We start from the raw sequence: 20,307 nt of genomic DNA, 5'->3' as shown, positions 1-20,307 counted from the left end.
TTTCTCAAACTCATTAATAATTCATCAAGTTAAAACAAAGATAATTATAACCGTGACGGTGGTTTGGAAACCCGATCTTAATTAGCATAGATTTTTACGATTTTATTTCTCCGTTTACTCCGTAGTTTTTTTTTTTTCGATTGAGAAGATATATCAAACACTCGAGACAGTGTTTCATCGGCTATCCAAACACCTCGAATTTCGTCAAAAATACTCCGCTGCGCGTCGTATTTTCAACTCTCTTCTCGATGTTTGGATATCCCGATGAAACACTGCCTCTCGTGTTTGATATATTACATCAAGGATGCACAACAGCATACCGAGGAATTATTCGGTACAAAGCTAGAACCACAAAATTCTTTCCTCTTTCGTTATTTCTAAATACATATAAATGACAATTTAAGACCGTGACAGCCCTCGGAATACCTGTAAGAAATTGTCGTTGTCAAGGGTTTGAAAGAGTTTTCACATATCCTAAGGCTAAAAGAAGAAAATAACTTGTCATTTCAATGCAACCAATCAGCAAGGTAAACGTGAAGTCAACAACCAATAGAAGGACCGCATTTTCAACATGTCACATACCCTTAAATTGTGTTTTTAAATTACCGTTCCCAGTGTAGTCTGTTCGGGCTGTATGCTTGTCAGAAAAAGTGAGTTATAATATAAATTTGAGACAAAGCAGTTTTAAAAATTTATTTTGTTGTTCTAAAAAGGGTATTGCAACTTAAGCCCAACCGTTAACTTTTTTTCAGGTTTCAGTCGCTTGAGATAGGACGCCATCTGTACTACTATATTGACACAATTGCTGACTGAATTCAAGGTAGGTTTTGATCATGGGTATTTTTTTTTTACTTTAGGCCAACTGTATGTTTTAGGTACTTTCCATGAATTTCGTTTATCTGAAAAGTAATATTTTTTAACAAGAGGCATATTTTAATAATGCGTAGATAACGGTTGGGAGCAGTCAACTTGCAGATGCGTGCGTTTGGGAAACACTGCTCTAATTTCATTAACGCGTCGGCTTATTGGACTAGGAAAAACCAATAAACTAGTACCGTTAAACACCCACTGTAAATGAGTAAAAATAAAGAAGAGCCAAATTTATCGACAATGATTCGCAGCACATTTAACGCAGACACTTAAATGCGTGCACACTTAGCACGCATTTTTAAAAATAAAAGCGAGCATCATTGAAAACAAGAGTATTGTCAAAATACTTGTCCCAGAAACAATAAAAGTTAATAAACCCTGTCGCTTCCTTTGTGGGGACCTTTATTGTTTGTGGATTGAAAATAAACTTTTTTGGGGTTAGAATGTTTGAACCTTTCTTTAACCGCGGATGAGTTTGGTGAAAAAACCGTATAATTTATCAGATTTAATATCTTTTAAGGACGTTTTGTTGAGACAACCACGGAATGTGTGGGACGTGACTCGCGTTGTGCAGAAGGCGCGTTGTTCGTAAAAATTTGCATTATTTTCTTCGCAAACGTCGGACAAAATACGTTCGTTGTTTTGAGTATTATTTGTTTAATATCTTTTAAGGACGTTTTGTTGAGACAACCACGGAATGTGTGGGACGTGACTCGCGTTGTGCAGAAGGCGCGTTGTTCGTAAAAATTTGCATTATTTTCTTCGCAAACGTCGGACAAAATACGTTCGTTGTTTTGAGTATTATTTGTTTAATTTCTGTAGTAATTTTAAAATATTTTGCTTAAAAAAAATCCGACAGCTTTCAGAATCGGTTTATTTGAAACATAACGCCGGTTTAGTAGGGACAAAAAACAAAGGGGAGAAAAAAAGCGTGAAATATGGCAATTTTCACTCGACACTGTTTCTATTTGTTATTAGCCTGCAATGTTTTCTAGCAGTGGTCGTTGTCAAGGATTTGAAAGAGTTTTCGCATATCCTCAGGCTAAAAGAAGAAAATAGCCCGCCATTGTAAGGCGGCCAATCAACAGGTTAGAAATATGGTCAACAAACAATTGAAGGACCGCATTTTTAGCATGTCACACACCCTTAAATGACGCCACAGCAGCCACGTTGGATGACAAGAACAAAGCGTTCTCCTCCGTTGGGAACTAAACTTTTTTATGATGCAATTTCCGCAAAAAACATGTTTTATTGTTTTGTCATCCAACATGGCCGCCTTGTCACGTGGTTGCAAACCAAGAATATGTATTAGAGTAGGTCCGGTGTTGGATAAATTTAAGGCTAAAAAAAAATAGAGATACATGGTTTATTGAATATTTAAAGTTACAGGATAAAAGCTGAATTGGATAAAACTGTAGAAATGTACAAATGTTAATTATAAAAAAAATATCTGAAAGATGATCTATTTACATAAAAACAAGTTTAAAAAAATTGAATTAATTTACTTAAAAATACAAGTAAAAACAAAAAGGGGAAAAACGACTATTTACAATTTTTATTAAAGAAAAACTGATTTTCAACCTATTCGTTTTGCAGACGGGCATGTGGAATTGTCTGCTGTTTCTTGGATTGAAATAACATTTGTTGCCTGTGGGCGCAGATAAAAATTTGAATAATTAGTGCTCGGGGTTATTGTTTATATCCAGAAGCATTGTTGTGGTTTAAGTCTGTCTTCGATCCTAAAGTTCCTCTAACCTAACAAGTCTTAGAGCCTCGAGATAGATGACGTGTGGGAAAATTATTCTCATGGCGCGCCTATGTTAAGCCCTCCAGCTCCTCAAGCAGATAGTTTGGGAGTGAATTGTGGAAAAATGGGGAAGCGTTTTTGTACTGATAGGTTCGCACGTTTTATTTGGGAATAACTACTGTTAGAATGTCTAGGATCTTTTCCTTCTTTATCCTTGGATAAGTTTGATAAAAAAGGGTTGAATTTATGAGATTTAATATCTTTTAAGGACGATTTGTTGAGACAAATACGGAATGTGTGAGACGTGACTCGCGTTGTGCAGCAGGCGCGTTGTTCGTAAAATTTGCATTATTTTCTTCGTAAACATCGGACAAAATGCGTTCCTTGTTTTGGGTATTATTTTTATTTTAGGTAATTTTGCAATGCTTTGCTTGAAAAAATTCGTCAGCTTTCAGAAACGGTTTATTTGAAACCTTTGACTTAACTTTTCGAAGGAGCAAAAAAAAAGGGGGGGGGAGAAAAAGCGTGAAATATGACAATATATTTACTCCATATTGATGACACTGTTTCTATTTGTTCTTAGCGTGCAATGCTTTCTACCTGTGGTCGTTGTCAAGGATTTGAAAGAGTTTTCGCATATTCTAAGGATAAAAGAAGAAAATAGCTTGCCATTGCAAGGCAGCCAATCAACAGGGTAGAAGTGTGGTCAACAACCAATTGAAGGACCGCATTTTTAGCATGTCACACACCCTTAAATTAGGTTTTTAATCACTGTTACCATTTTAATCGTTTCGGGCTGTATATGTATCAGAGTATGTCCGGTGTTGTATAAATTTAAGGTTAAGAAAAATAGAGATACATAGTTTATTGAAGCTTTTTAATTACAGCATAAAAGCTGAATTGGATAAATCTGTAGAAATGTACAAATGTTTATTGCTAAAAAATATCTAAAATATTATCTATTTACATAAAAACAATTTTTAAAAGTTGAACTAATTAAGTTAAAAATACAAGTAAAAACCAAAAGGGGAAAAACGACTATTCACAATTTTTAGCATGTCACACTCTCTTAAATTGGCTTTTTAAATTACCGTCCCATTTAAATCGTTTTGGGCTGTTTGTGTTACAGAGTAGGTCCGGTTTACACTCTTTTTTTTATAAGAATACTGTTTTTCCGACCCAGGCTGAATATTCTTATTTTTCTGCCGATTTTAAGCAGAAAATATTCTTATGAACATTTTTAGAAAATGCCTTTTAGTCCGGCGGCATAGTTGAAAAATTGGTCATTTTTGTTACTAAGCTAAGCTCATATTTTGCAGATCAATAGCGATATGCATAGTGATTAACTTCTGCTATAGAACCACTCTCTGTTCTCACCGTATTGCCCGTAAATGGGTTTCAAGTTTTTCCTCGCTGAGACCCCCCGCGAAGACGTACGTCATCTTTTAGTAACTCTGGAATGACTCAATCATTTGTGCAAAAAAGTGAAACTTTCGTATTAATTTATACATTTACTTTTAAGTAAATGAATTTTGTTGTATTCATTAGCCATTCATACAAACAAATACAAAAACTAGTGGATAATTATGCATGCGAAAATTGAATGCAAATTTGTTACTTGCTGTTAATAGACCATTTGCATTATGACGTAAATCGCAAAGACTTCTGGTAGTTGTAGTTAGGTTCGCGGGAAATTTTGAATCGTCATCAAGCCCGCTAGCCCAAGAAAATCGTGATGGAGGTAAAGAAAATTACTCTCACCGAACAAGACGTCTCTGTGGCTTCATTTAAAGGGCAAAAAGCAAGCTCTCAGTATAAAACCAAGTCTGTTAAAATGGAAAGAAAGTAATGCAAGAAATTGTTTATTTGCTGGGTTGCGTTTTGTAGTGAAGTTCCAACGAGTTTTCCTCCAAGTCTCAGTCGCGCGGTTATTTAATTAAATTCCTAAAACTTTTGCTCACTGTAAAAATAAATTAAACTGACCGTTCCGCCGAGCAATCATGATATATGGTAAATTTTCTAAGCTTTTCAGTGAAGAATTAATTCACCTGCGATCGATGGAAGCGATCGTTTGTTGAACGTCTGAAAATAGATTAAGAACAAAGTCAATGGCCTGCCTTGCTTTCACTTGATTCCACACAACTTTAGTTATATCCTAGACTCGTTCTTTCAAGCAATCTGTTTCCAGTGCGCGATGTTTTGAAGCTGTGATATTAGGCTAAAATTATTTACGAAGAGAAGTTGTCGGTCGCGATGAATGAATTTCTACCAAGTCCACTTCGCCACACAACGTACGTATTAACCCTTTAAGTCCTAGCCACGCATATGTGCGTGGAAAATACCAGCAGTGATTGAAAAAACTCTAGCTTTTACATATCTGGGCACATGATAGTAATGACTGCTTTTTATGGCAAAGTGATAATTTTCATAGCTTTAAAAGCCAACTAACTGACTAAAACTCTTGATTTCTGTTGCATATGGTTGTTTGTTCAGCAGCAAATCTGAAAATGCCCGTTTTCTACGTAACAGGACAACAACAAAAAACACACATCTTTGCCTCCATTTTTTTTAATGAAAAAATAATTCTGACTTCAAAAATATACATTTGCAGCAAACTTCAACCCTATTCCCTTCCGTTCACCAAGGAAATTTCCCATCAATCATTCAGCAGACTCAGCAATTACTATTCGATTAGAGCTATGCTTGCAAACCTGTAATTTCCTCGTTGCTGACCGAAAGGGATGCTTGGGAAAAACAGTCATGGCGACGGCATGAAAGGCTTCCTACCTTTATTCCATATATTTTTTAGAAGTGTCGAGCCACCCAATCCTTCCGGCAAAATGTTGCACCGATTGCATTCTTTGGAAGTCAGAACTCGTCCAAAATGCCTTGGCAGGTCTTGGAATCCACCCACAGAACGGCCAGAGAGACAACTTTACCAATGAACCGCCATCTTTCGATTCGAATATTTCTGGCGTTCCAATCAAGACAAAATCATCTCTCACCTCTGGTTTCTTTCAGATGCTGGCCTCTACCCACCATTCTAGCTTAATGATGCCAGCCTGGGAGCTTCTGCAGTGGAAAATGACTCGAAAAAACACTTAAAAACGAAATATTCGCCAGATTCGAGCCCGTATGCTCGCTCAACAAGAAAGAAACGGTTGAATGCTGACGTCACAATAAAACTTTGAGCCATCAGTGTTTTGAAACAGCACACATTTTTACTTGAGCTTCTTATATGCAATCACGAAATTCGACAGATTAGTTTAAGCCCAGAAAACTGCTTAGAAAATACCAGAACCTTAGGATTCTAAGGGTTATGGAGAACAATAGGGGTCACGTGACCAGGACGTACGACACCACGGAGTGAAAGCTAGGGTTATGCTTAACCCATAATAGTGTCTGGATTAGGGTTGAAGGTTAAAGGCTTATGGGTTAAGGTTAGGGATGAGTTGTTGGGGTTAAGGTTTGATTTAGGCTTAGGGTGGCAGTTTGGGCCTGGGTAAGTCACGTGACAAGCACTCCTGTCACACTGCATCACATTAAATGAAGTAATTGTAGCCTAATGACTGTGTTAGGCCTAAGTAAAGTTTCTGGGCAAGCTACAGTTTCAAATTATTTACTCATCTTGTTTCAATTCTGTGCTGTGGTCTGATAATAAAGGTTTGAGGGCTAGTGCCATCCACCCCCCCCCCCCCCTAACTTCTTGCTATGTGTTCAAGTTAACACAAACATTTGCAGAGGGACTAGTATTGATGAGCCTTGCATGTCTGAAGAGTCTCCGAGTTCGAAAGACGAATTGACTAAAAAAGAGTATTTTCGTTTAAGGAGAACAATAGGGGTCACGTGACCAGGACGTACGACACCACGGAGTGAAAGCTAGGGTTATGCTTAACCCATAATAGTGTCTGGATTAGGGTTGAAGGTTAAAGGCTTATGGGTTAAGGTTAGGGATGAGTTGTTGGGGTTAAGGTTTGATTTAGGCTTAGGGTGGCAGTTTGGGCCTGGGTAAGTCACGTGACAAGCACTCCTGTCACACTGCATCACATTAAATGAAGTAATTGTAGCCTAATGACTGTGTTAGGCCTAAGTAAAGTTTCTGGGCAAGCTACAGTTTCAAATTATTTACTCATCTTGTTTCAATTCTGTGCTGTGGTCTGATAATAAAGGTTTGAGGGCTAGTGCCATCCACCCCCCCCCCCCCTAACTTCTTGCTATGTGTTCAAGTTAACACAAACATTTGCAGAGGGACTAGTATTGATGAGCCTTGCATGTCTGAAGAGTCTCCGAGTTCGAAAGACGAATTGACTAAAAAAGAGTATTTTCGTTTAAGGAGAACAATAGGGGTCACGTGACCAGGACGTACGACACCACGGAGTGAAAGCTAGGGTTATGCTTAACCCATAATAGTGTCTGGATTAGGGTTGAAGGTTAAAGGCTTATGGGTTAAGGTTAGGGATGAGTTGTTGGGGTTAAGGTTTGATTTAGGCTTAGGGTGGCAGTTTGGGCCTGGGTAAGTCACGTGACAAGCACTCCTGTCACACTGCATCACATTAAATGAAGTAATTGTAGCCTAATGACTGTGTTAGGCCTAAGTAAAGTTTCTGGGCAAGCTACAGTTTCAAATTATTTACTCATCTTGTTTCAATTTTGTGCTGTGGTCTGATAATAAAGGTTTGAGGGCTAGTGCCATCCACCCCCCCCCCCCCTAACTTCTTGCTATGTGTTCAAGTTAACACAAACATTTGCAGAGGGACTAGTATTGATGAGCCTTGCATGTCTGAAGAGTCTCCGAGTTCGAAAGACGAATTGACTAAAAAAGAGTATTTTCGTTTAAACTTACTTGAACACGAACAACATTTGTCTGTCTTGTTTAAAACACAGAACTCAGTCAATTTTCACAGTTCCAAAGCTATCATCCTGTTTCTATATTTTTGACTGCAGGTAACTGAAAAAATAAATGTATAAACAAATTTCGAAGCGACAAGAGCGTAAACTTAGCAGCTCAAACTTCAGATCAAATTAAAAGTCCTGGATGTCCACCTTCACGCTTGGCTACCCTTAGCCAATCATAAGCCAGAAATGGTGTTTTCCCGCGAACCTAACTACAACTACCAGAAGTTTTTGCGCTTTTACGTCATAATGCAAATGGTCTATTGTCTTCCTTTGCCCGTGTTTTGGCAATATTATTTTCGTAGTGGCATTTTAACACAGGGAAAAGGGAAAATTGTAAACGGATTTTCAGATTACTGGGCCGTTGTTTAAAACGTTTTAGGTCAGCTATGTCTTTCAGTAAAAAAATATGAAGAAATCATCAGGCCAAAATTCTGAGCAGAGCCAGATGCAGGAGAGAGAATTGCTAAGACGCGTTTAAGGCACAATGCCTCTTGGGCTAAGTCATACCACGTACCATATTGCAGGAACTTAATTTCGCAAAAATGGAAAGGGAGTATTTCGATTCCCCGGACTAGACTTATTATTCGCACTTTGGCCAAAAAAATACGTTAAAGACATAAAAATACAATAAAGATCTTTAAAAATAAATTTTTCGCGGGTCGCGTGATCTTTAATTTCGCGATTTGCGAAAATCGCAAAACTTAAGCCCTGCGAACATGAGTATTAATAAGGTAGTAAAATACTACCAAATTGAAAACGCTTCAGTAGGAAAAAAAAAAAGCAAATTGAAGGAAATGCATCGCAGTAACCAGGTGATGTTGAAAAGCGCGCGAGATGTGGTATTGCTAGTACGACTTTAGGACAGAAAATCTGTTTCTTTTAGGGGGGCAAACCACTTAGGGGAAACGAATATTTCGTGCAAGCACCATAGAGCTAGTACCCCCAAGTGTTAAAAGTGTACAAGCTCTCTACTGCCTTTTTTAGACTGCACTCATTCCGAGGCGATGATAAGTCACACTATAACTGCCATTGGCAAAGCCGTAGAGTACGTAAGTGCGGGATTTACACTTTTACGAGTTTTGCAAAAAAGTGAAACAGTACTATATAAAAAATTTTGTGCGTAGATGTCTTATCTGTAATGAAATAATTTTATACACAACATTATTTTATATACATATAAAAAATTTAGGGCGAAAAAATACATGCCCATACCATTTATCTGTAATTAAATTATTTTATATACATAGAAAAAATTTAGGGCGAAGAACTACATGCCCATACCATTTACCTGTAATTAAAATATTTTATATACATATAAAAAATTTAGGGCGAAGAACTACATGCCCATACCATTTACCTGTAATTAAATTATTTTATATACATATAAAAAATTTAGGGCGAAGAACTACATGCCCATACCATTTATCTGTAATTAAATTATTTTATATACATAGAAAAAATTTAGGGCGAAGAACTACATGCCCATACCATTTACCTGTAATTAAAATATTTTATATAAATATAAAAAATTTAGGGCGAAGAACTACATGCCCATACCATTTACCTGTAATTAAAATATTTTATATACATAGAAAAAATTTAGGGCGAAGAACTACATGCCCATACCATTTACCTGTAATTAAATTATTTTATATACATAGAAAAAATTTAGGGCGAAGAACTACATGCCCATACCATTTATCTGTAATTAAATTATTTTATATACATAGAAAAAATTTAGGGCGAAGAACTACATGCCCATACCATTTACCTGTAATTAAAATATTTTATATACATATAAAAAATTTAGGGCGAAGAACTACATGCCCATACCATTTACCTGTAATTAAAATATTTTATATACATATAAAAAATTTAGGGCGAAGAACTACATGCCCCAACCATTTCCCCTGCTGGTGTGGTCAGGGCGTGGTTGATCGGGGTTGAAGTATCTTCTCTATCATATTTACGTGTTGCATCACAAACATGGACATTAGATTAACGGTTTAGACCCAGATTAAGAGTTTGTAACCTGATAGAGGTATATCAATAAATGAATTCCTTAATGTTTTCAGCCTCGTTAGTGTGAATGTGCATTCTTCAAAAAGCTTATAGAGTTGTGAAGAAAACTACATTATCTTTCATTCCAGAACCTTATTTTTAGTTCTTACCGCCCGGTGCATTAATTGTTTCAGCCTCGTTAGTGTGAATGTGCATTCTTCACAACGCTTATAGAGTTGTGAAGAAAACTACATTATCTTTCATTCCAGAACCTTATTTTTAGTTCTTACCGCCCGGTGCATTAATTGTTACAACACTGTGAGTTTTACTGATCATTATCAGGGTCTTATCACGAAATATCGGTAATCGCCGTTACCTGCCTGGCGTGATAGCATTGTCTTTCACCATTGATGCAAATGTTGCCAAACCATGACTCAAATAATATTTTTGCAGGTGCACTGGAAGAGGTCAGCGATGAAAGTAAGTACGAGAGTGTGCGACAAACCTCTATCTATGAAAACATTCCGTTTTCTGGCGGACAAGATTCAGTCACTTGTACTACAAAAGAAGAAGTCCAAACGATTTTTAATGTTCTTGCTGGCGAGCTTCCAATTTCGTCGGTGAATCACCTCCTTACCGAAGAAATGAAAGACGGTAATCTTAACAACGAAAACTGGAGAAAGCTGCAGAATTGGAAAAAGTGGTGGACGAGGGAGGAGCATTTGAGTAAGTGTTTTCTCTTTTCTATCCCTAGTTTGTCACAAAGAAAACCGCCTCAAATAGCTAGGCTAATTGCGGGAGCTGAAAAATTATATTGTAACTGAATAGTTTGATTATTTAAATAAAGTTTTGTTGTTGTTGTTGTTGTTGTTGTTGTAAGCGAATCAAAGACCAATATAAATCTTCAGTTAAACATAGTTAAAACATAGTAATTTTTTATGCTGGTGCCGTTAGAACCACCATGTCCATATGACGCATATGACTCTGAATCAAGTTAACATTAATGTAATTTGTCTGCTCCCTTTAGAAATGTTCACTACTGCGTATACGTTAATGGAACCCTGTCATTGGTCAGCCTGCCCTGAGACAACTAATCCAGTGGAGCGCATCAATAAGGATTCCATACCACCTAGGGAGAACAAGAAGACTATCTGGGTTGTTCTGGATAACCTATACAGATGCGATAAGCTTGCAGCAGCCAAAAGAGTAGCTGTTACGAGCAACGTAACGATAAACAACTCCATAAGGCAAGACGACGCCAGAAAAGAAACAGCGGCCAGGAAAAGGAAGTGGAGGAGGAGTCTTGGCAAACGTGGAGATGCTGATAATCCCGAAGGTGGGTTATTTCAATTGACATTCTGTAAGGTGCATGTGTCCTAAGTACGCACACAAAAGAAACATGATACTTAAAGTTGTGCATGAATGTATAAGTGTTTATATTAGACCGGAAAGACTGCCTGGCTATTTGTTTGTCTATTTGTTTCCTTTTTAAAACCAATAACCATTCAGAGGTAAAATTGTTCACAAAATTGTTTTCGTTTGTTTTCCTGTAGGACCCCCTGACAAAATTCTTCGTCAGAATGAGGAGGCACAAAAAAAGCAGACTAGAAAGTCAAAAAGTACGTATGTATAAAATTTGAAATAAAAGCTTTAATTGATTAATAAAATAAGACTATGATGAATGTTATGGCATGCCTGATAACAGACCTATCTTCAGTTTTTGATATCAGTTTCCAGTCTTTTCAGAGCTTAAAAATGTTTTAGACAACGAGAACTATAAGAAATACCTGTATATATTGTCTTTCTCTAATAGGACAAAAACAACCGTTCCTTTTAAAAAAGAAAGTGAACGTGGAGATCGAGGAGGACGAAGAAGGGACCACCAAGTGGTACGTTGGCGTGATAACCCAAGTAACAGATGGAGTCTGCACTATCTCTTTTGACGGATTTGACTCGTCACATAACATCGAAGTTATCGAAGATGACGTACCATCGGAAGACATCATTCTTTTGTAAATCATTTGCATGATGAATAGAACTGCTTCCAGCTGAAGTTATACCTGTATTTGACGCAAGCAGTAGCCGTACGTGATATATAGTTTCAACAGCTTTACTTATATTCTTGAAGTAAAAGCTCAACGCGAAATTAAAAACACAGTGTACCGAGGCGCTCAATTTTTTTTATTGTTTTGTCACCTTTCTATCTTCTATATAATATTTGTTTTCATTTGTTGTTGTTATAATCTATTATCACGTGCGGCTATTTCGACACAGTTTAGAATTTCGTTGATATAATAAGTATAAATAATGTCCTATATGCTGTTATTCAGGCACGATAACTATTCGTTCCCAACCCCCCCCCCCCCCTACTTTATCACAACGGCAGAAACGGCCCATTTTGTATCGGTAGATAAAGTATTTTGAAAACAGAAAGTTAGGCAGGCTGGCAAAAAGTGTTTCACCAGAATTCTTTTTTAGTTAAATAACATTTATTACACAGACTTTTCAACAGGGACAAGAAGTTCTTTGCCTTAATATAAGTATATACTATCATCATTCAGTTACGGAGACTTCTAAAGGGTGCATAGATATTTGCCCTAAATAACAAAAGTTTATCACAGAGAATTCCCTGGGTGGGTAGTTCTTCGCCCTATATTTTTTATTAGTATATAAAAGAAGTTTTTCACAGAGAATCCGAAAGGGCGAGTAGTTCTTCGCCCTAAATTTTTTAAAAGTATATAACAAAAGTTTATCACAGAGAATTCCCTGGGTGGGTAGTTCTTCGCCCTAAATTTTTTATTAGTATTTAAAATAAGTTTATCACAGAGTACTCGTAAGGGCGTGCAGTTCTTCGCCCTAAATTTTTTATTAGTATATAAAAAGTTTATAACAGAGAATTCGAAAGGGCGAGTAGTACTTCGCCCTAAATTTTTTATAAGTATTTAAAATAAGTTTATCACAGAGAATTCCCTGGGTGGGTAGTTCTTCGCCCTAAATTTTTTATTAGTATTTAAAATAAGTTTATCACAGAGTACTCGTAAGGGCGTGCAGTTCTTCGCCCTAAATTTTTTATTAGTATATAAAAAGTTTATAACAGAGAATTCGAAAGGGCGAGTAGTACTTCACCCTAAATTTTTTATTAGTATTTAAAATAAGTTTATCACAGAGAATCCGAATGGGCGAGCAGTTCTTCGCCCTAAATTTTTTATAAGTATATAACATAAGTTTATCACAGAGCATACGAACGGGTGAGTAGTTCTTCGCCCTAAATTTTTTATTAGTATATAAAAAGTTTGTAACAGAGAATTCGAAAGGGCAAGTTGTACTTCGCCCTAAATTTTTTATTAGTATTTACATATAAAGTAAATGTAATAAAAATGTAATTTACATTAAAAATATTAATTACAGAATAAAGTTTTACGCACAAAATTTTTTATATAGTACTGTATAAACTTTTTTGTAAATTTTTTAAATATATTAATTCCCCGTAAGTGTGGGACAAACTGTGGTTATTGCTTGCGATCAGCCGCTCTTTGCTTTAGCAAAAACAGTCGAGTGGGCTCAGAAGGATCGCACATGGGAAGATAAGCAGCGTAGAGGTGGTTCTATAGCTTAAAATGTTTACTTCGATAGTCTCTCGGTGGGTGCCAAATTTCAGGCTGGTAACAAGAAGTGCACAATTCAGCCGAAATTTTGAGCTATGCCGCCGGACTAATTTGACATTTCCGTTTTAGCAAGTATTGGGTAATCAATTAGAAGTGTTTGGTGTCCAGATCTGTATCGTGTTACATTGTGCACATGTTCCATCGCTTTTCGTTGCAGCCAGCAAGATCAAGATGTCGCATCAGATAACACTTGGCCGTTTTGGCATTCCGCACAGAGATACAATGAAGGAAATGAAAACACCTGATTTTGTTTCGACTAAAAATATATTTAATTGTATTGTATTTACAAATTTTCAACTCAAAAATACATTTTTTTCAAAATCTCAGCCTCGGGTTCATTCTTAAGATATTCTTAAGAAATCGCAAATTTCAGCTTCGATATTCTTATAAACTAGATTCTTTTAAAATAAAAAGAGTGTAGGATATATTCAAGGCTAAGCAGCAACAAACGTACCAGGATATAAAACGCACGTTCAGAGTTATCATTCTTGTTGTTTTTTTTATCTTGCAATCTTCTTTGGGCTGCAAAGAAACTTTTACAGACTTAATTCACCTTTCCGGTGCGCTGCTATTTTTTTTCTGTGCGCACGTTAGTCACGCATGAGACTTAAGGTCGGGACACACTATGCGACAAGTCGCAGCGACAGGTCGCTGCGACGAGTCGCTCCGTGTGTACTGCTTAAAAACAAGTCGCTGTGACAAGGTGTTTGTTCGATGCACAAACAGCGAATTTGGAAGGGTGGGAATGTGAACTAGTTTTCCAATTCAATACGGCGAAAATACATGACGCTCTCTCATTGGTGAATTTATAATCTGTCGCAGCAACTTCTCGCAGCGATTTGTCGCAGACGTGTACACACGCTGCGACAACACTGCTATCGCTCATTTTGTCGCTGCGACGTGTCGCACGAATTCAAACCACTTAAATTCGTGCGACACATCGCAGCGACAAAATTTTGTCGCAGCGACTGGTTTGTCGCAATAATGCACCATGTCACACGAGGCGACATGTCGCAGCAACATGTCACCGGTGTGTCCCGACATTTATGCCCATTAAGGATAAACCAGCGGGCAGGGGAAGAAAGACGGCACTTTTCATTGATGGCATAGCGGTTCCCTGAAACAGGTTAAATCTGTGTCAATCAAGCCGTTGCTTAGAAAGACGTCACCAAAAGTTTTGTTTTTCTCGGAAAGATTTAAATATCAATGAAGGCATGTGTATAATATGCAAAGAGTGTTGTTTTTTGTGTTTGATGTTCTACGCCGCTTAGACGTTTTTTTTGCATTTTCAAGTGATGTTTCACGTCACTGAAAATATTTTAGTGGCGTGGAATAAGCACAAAATTTGTCACGGTTGACATTTAGCAACCAAAAAATGGTAAATCATCTTAGAATCATTGGAATTATTTTAATTAGTACAGTTTTTAGCTTCGCTTTTGCCAGATTGGTCACCGTTGTCTGTTTCCCCTTACCCTTTACCCTTTAATGGAGGAAAGTTGTTTTCATGACCGGCAAACTTCAAGGGAGCAAACAATGTGCAAACAAATATGGTGTTTTCTGCACGGTCAAGACCAAATAACTACAAATAACTACTAAGCCCTTAGCAACCATTCGATAGCTACTGCGAACACTCGGTTGTACCCCCTCCCCACCCCACATAGTCGACTTAAAAAATTTCTTGAAAAACATGGATGCCATCTTAGCTATCTGCTTATAATTTTTAATTTAATTTTTCGGAAAATTGCTAAATTAAATTAATTAAATAGTCGCTTAATCTTACTCAGAAAAAACGCTAAAATTAGCAGTCTCTAACAATAGTAACCTTCCTTCTCAGGACAAGCAAGTCAATTTTGATCCATACACTGACCGCGTTGATCTTTGGCTTGCCAGAAATTTAAGTTTTTACAGAATTTTTAGATAGAATCAATAGGTAAATGATTTAAAAGAACAACACTACAGCTTACTATAGAAATACACTATAGGTTGATCATAGGCCCCTACCCGTTTTATATAAGTTTGATACTGTTCGAGTGTCACCAAGGTAATACTATCACCAGCAAATGAACATAATTCAATTGTCAAATGTTTATGAATGACTCTTCTTAAAGAACGGAAGTGTTTATAGCCATTAAGTTGGGGTTTTTTTAATGACTAGTAGATTTTTTTTTTCATCTAGAACAATGCAGTTGATAGCCACTTGTTTACTGCTGTTCTTCATTATCGCTGGCTCAGATGGACGGCTTATTCGAGGACTTGGTGAGTTCAAATATATTGTATAAAAATAATTCAACACATTGAATTCATGGAAAAGAATCGATAAGCGTTTAATTACAGACTAATACACAAACAAAAGAGCAAAACCAATAAAGCGAAATACGTTTTTAATCGTTAAAAATGCCAAGCCATTCACAATCAGTGATTCTATAATTTGAAGACTGTATAACTTTTATTTTTTATTACAAAACCGGTATCAGTCCATTTTAAAGCAGAAGAGAATACTATCTCAATTTAATTTTAGCAAGCACAAAAAATAAGGAGAATTTACAAATTTATACTTTCAAGAATGAGACTCTGTAAGCTAAGGGTAAAAACCCTGTGTCAGCGCCCAAACAGTATTCCAAGCTCTTTCTAGTTTCTTCAATCGATTAACTTGTCTACAGGAATTTGATGACGTCATTTGAATGATACTTACGGAATGCAGGTACTTATACGTATATAACAATAGTAACAACAGTTTACAAAATAGTAAAAACTTCCATTTCTTTTCTTTTCTGTTCTCTGCAGAAACTGAAAATGAACGAAATACAGTGAAGATGACTCCGAACGATTTAGCAGAACCTGGTAAGATAAATGGGAGAATTCAGACATCATAATAGATTTGTAAGGATTTTACACACACAAGCTATACGCGAGCTACTCAGTATTCGACTTAACCTTTTCCTCTTTGGCCTAGCCCATGTATGTTAAAATAAACTTAGTCAAGACAAAGGTCCTAATTTTGTCATTAACAAGTTCAAGTTATCCTAATGTCTTTATTTTGGACCTGTTCATATGATTGTTAAACAATGTCCCTGGTAGGAGGGTTACCCCCACCCCCGACCCCCCTCTCCCCTAATTCGCGCCATCTTATATAAAGATCAGCGTTTATATGAAAAAAAAAATGTCTCTGCCGAGCGAGCATAACATTGGCACTTCCGGTTTTCCCCAACCAAAGTGAAGGAAACTTCAAATAATAGTTTTATAACATTGAAAAACTACAAAGAAGTAATAAAAAAGAAGAAGAAGACAGATTACGAATGACAAACTTTAAAAAACTTGCCAGTTTTTTCAAGATGCGTTGTCCTTGACATAGCTCTTTTCAGGTGGTTACAGGGAAATATTAAGTTGGCTTGCCCCTATGGGTATACCTTCAAAGCTAACTTTGCTTGTCTTATATATGTAAATGCGAATATGATTTTCAGAGTTCGTAAAAATCGCATCCAATCACTTTATTCATATTTATTTATTTATTTATTTATTTATTCTATTTATTAATGTACTAAATCTAAAGCAATGTACTAGATTAAGGTATTAAGAAAGGAAGCAAACATATCTCGCTGTTTTCTTATTTTGTGCAATCAGAGAACCAAATTAGTTTGCGCGGCATTTGCGATGTCAACTACGAAAAGATTGGATGCTTTCAAGACGAGCCAGATCAACGGGCACTTTCACAGGAATTGTTTCAAGACCTATTAACAGGGCTACCCAATTACAGCGGACAGAGCGTGGACTTTAACGACTTCAGTACATATCTCCCAGGGTAAAATTGTTAATATAACCTGATTTTCAATTATTGTGTGCTTTTTGCATGAGCCTCTGGCTCGGATAGAGAGGGCAACCTCATCCTGCGCCATGACATTAATAAATTGATTGCATTGCATTCTATTGCATTCTATTGCATTCTATTGTATTGTATTGCATTGTATTGTATTATATTGTATTGTATTGTATTGTATTGTATTGTATTGTATTGTATTGTATTGTATTGTATTTTATACCATGCCATAGAAAATACAGCCAATCAGAATACAGGAAAGCCGTTGTATATTCGACGGTATTCAACCCAACCTTCCCATCGTGCGCTGCGATCTTATTCTCGAAGAAATTTAGTGAGCGTATTTTCTATGGCATGGTATAAAATAGTTACACAACACTTTCTCGTGGTATACTATGGAATATCCCACTTGTCACTTGTATTTTCTTCGTATACACACTCGCCTAAAGGCTCGTGTGTATACCGAGAAAATACAAGTGACTCGTGGGATATTCCATAGTATACCACTCAAAGCGTTGCATAACTAGTATGTATTGTATTGTATTGTATTGTATTGTATTGTATTGTATTGTATTGTATTGTATTGCATCGAAAGTGAAATTTCCAAGACAAATGATTGCAACTATTTACAGAATTAACTGCAAATGAAACTTGTTATTACGAATATAAAATATAGAGTCATTTACCTGAAGACGAGAGATTTCGGCAATTGTAAGAAATATGTACCATATATGAGCTTGATCTTTATGTTTTTATTTTAATTTCTAAACGCCAATTTTATTTTCTGAAAGCCATTTGCAGTCAAATGCCGTTTTTTAAAATAATTCAGTTGCACTGAGACGATTAATTATTAAAAATAATAAAGAATTGGACGATATTACGTTAGACTGCAAGCATTAACTCCTTTGCTTTAATTTCCGTAGGGACGAACGCGTAAGCGAGCGAGAGAACGCGATACAGCTAATTCGAGAAAGGTTGTTGAAAAAAAGCACAAAAAGGAAGGCCGAACCAGAGCGGAGGAAATGTAAAAATTTGTCTAATTGCAACTGAAGATTTTGTTGCAAAATACCATTACGTTGATGTCCAAGAATGTGCTGACATGACAAGTTTTACTTTCTATCGGCTAGACATCGAGTCACGTAATGTTTTAAAGCTATTAATCAGCTACCTTTCAAATCTTTGCGAATCCTTTGGTCTTTACTAAACAAATTTATTGCAAAGTATTTCTCTTTTAAGCGTAATCTATTTTTTGGCTGTGTCATTGAAACGATTTTGGAGATATGAATAAAAATTCCCTTTACAAACATGCCCTGACTTGTACCGTTTACGTCATTCGGTAGGCTAGGGAAATTCCAAGACCATTACGTAGGTGTCAAAGAATACTTCACTTGACGCAATGTTTAGAAGCTAAAAATCAGCTACAAGTGGGAAATTTTCTTATACTTTAGTCTTTACAAATAATTTTTAGTGTGAAATATTCGATTTGAAGCGTTTCAATCAAAGAAAATACTAAAATTTCATGCTATGAAAAAAGATACGCTTTAGCGGGCCAGAATTTCCATTTATTTAAACACCATAACGTTTGTGTCGTGGAATGTGCTAGCGTTGCAATTTCCACTTTTTTCACAAGCCATTGATGACGATCGGCCAGAACCACGCCATGTTTTAAAAGCTTTAAATCTGCTACAAGTGGAAATTAAACCAATCCTTTGAAATTAGCCTAGCATGTAAAGTGTGAAATGTTTATGTATTGTTCAAGCTGTGTCATCTAGAGGATTTCAGAAATCTGAAAAAAAAACCACCGAGACAAACATGCCCTGACTTGTAAGGTCTACGTCATTGGTAAATTAATTCCCCGGGAAATTCCCATTAAGCTAAAACCAGCTCTAGTGTTATTCCCAATTTTGATTTAATTATTTGCTTCAATACTCCATTTTTGGAGCGAGTTACTCAATGTTTAAACATGAATTTGATACAACTCTGGATGCTGATTTAATAGATTTTTCGGCTGCACGGATCAGGATCATGGTAATTAAATTTGGCCAGCAGAAGCATATAAGGGAAATAAGCATACAGGAAAAATAATTAATTACAGATGGAACTAGTTAACCATGAAATTTTTGTCAGTCACAACATTGTTTGACGCACGTAATGGGGATGAGGGGTGCATTTTTTTAGTCCCCTACAAGGCTCCTCGTAATCAGCGCAGCTGTAAGCTCTAAGAGCTTCTTGTTCCTTCAGAAGGACTTTTTCTGCAGCTTTACTTTTTCTGTCGCATGTCTTTAAGTTTTGAAAATTCTTCTTAAATTCAAAGTGGCTAAATGTACCTTGTTTCCACGTGTGTGAAGAGAAACAAATCGTTCAAATTCGTGTTTGTCATGTCGCCATCTTATTAGTATTCAGCACGTGCGGTAGCTCTCTGCTTCTACTCATACCACCTTTCGGTCATGTCGAGTGCAACAAAATCTTCAGTTGCAATTAGACAAATTTTTACATTTCCTCCGCTCTGGTTCGGCCTTCCTTTAAGTGCTTTTTTTCCGACAACCTTTCTCGAATTAGCTGCATACGAACGGAGCGTCGAGTAACGCAGACGCCCGCGCTATTGACTCGCCGCTCGCGGCTTCTCGGGCTTGTAAATTGCGCTCGCTCGCTTTCGCGTCCGTCCCCACGAAATTTAAAGCAAAAGAGGGGGGACTGGTCGTGGTCTAATTTTTACGTCATTGTAGCTAAGAAACTATGTAACTCAGTGCATGTGACATTAGCGGGGCTTTTAACAATTTAGAAACTCCTTGAGTATGAACACATCATTTTTGCAGAGTTCACTCTGTGATACAATAGATTTACCTTCTTAGTCAGCCTTATCAGTATTCCGTGTCGAATAACGTTAACTTTGTTCAAAGAGTGAATCCTCCTTCATATACTGGATGAGGGAGCTCGTACGGTGTTACCTCAATTTGTTAAGCATAGTGGTTGTGCTTCTGTTGTTTACGGCAGGCAAGAAGGAACGAAAAGAAAAAACATTGACTAGTTTTACCGGGGTTTAACCACAATTTTTCACAGGCTGGTATGTCGATGCGCTCAAAAAAGTAAACAGGAAGGATTTAGCTACTTTGGTCTCCAGAATTACGGAATATGTTTCAGTGGACCCCAGGCCGCCTCCAGTTACAACATGTACGGCAGCTCAAAATATTGTTTCAAACATGTGGAATATGGCAACATGGAGCTCTGCGATGTCAATGCTACGGAAGAGTGTGTGGGACATTACGGAGTGAACTTCGTCTACCAAATTATGGAAGGTACTTTTTTATTATACC

The 20,307-nt window shown here is 36.8% G+C and overlaps 1 protein-coding gene and 1 pseudogene across 4 annotated transcripts in view; both read left to right on the top strand.

Annotated features, from left to right (window-relative positions):
• Positions 1-549: 549 nt before the first annotated feature.
• The window catches only part of LOC144636405 (uncharacterized), a 28,379-nt gene continuing 8,621 nt past the window's right edge, over positions 550-20,307 (top strand). For 2 of the 3 annotated variants that reach the window (XM_078495615.1, XM_078495613.1), the window contains exons 1-6: positions 550-650; positions 753-824; positions 15,356-15,435; positions 15,964-16,020; positions 16,801-16,978; positions 20,054-20,289. In XM_078495615.1, the coding sequence (XP_078351741.1) occupies positions 15,360-15,435; positions 15,964-16,020; positions 16,801-16,978; positions 20,054-20,289 (547 nt within the window). In that variant the 5' untranslated portion in view covers positions 550-650; positions 753-824; positions 15,356-15,359. The remainder of the gene's footprint in view (positions 651-752; positions 825-15,355; positions 15,436-15,963; positions 16,021-16,800; positions 16,979-20,053; positions 20,290-20,307) is intronic. The other variant, XM_078495614.1, reaches the window with a different exon arrangement.
• Positions 9,989-11,646, top strand: LOC144636490 (uncharacterized; annotated as a pseudogene). Its single transcript, XR_013567518.1, has 4 exons — positions 9,989-10,240; positions 10,542-10,850; positions 11,068-11,133; positions 11,328-11,646. The product of XR_013567518.1 is annotated as an uncharacterized LOC144636490 (transcript).

Source organism: Oculina patagonica, chromosome 13 (genome assembly GCF_052425735.1).
Source record: "Oculina patagonica isolate OP01 chromosome 13, crgOcupat, whole genome shotgun sequence".
In the NCBI taxonomy this organism is placed as follows: Eukaryota; Metazoa; Cnidaria; class Anthozoa; order Scleractinia; family Oculinidae; genus Oculina; species Oculina patagonica.
Note: the sequence above shows the minus strand (reverse complement) of the source record. Positions and strands in the feature narration are given on the sequence as shown.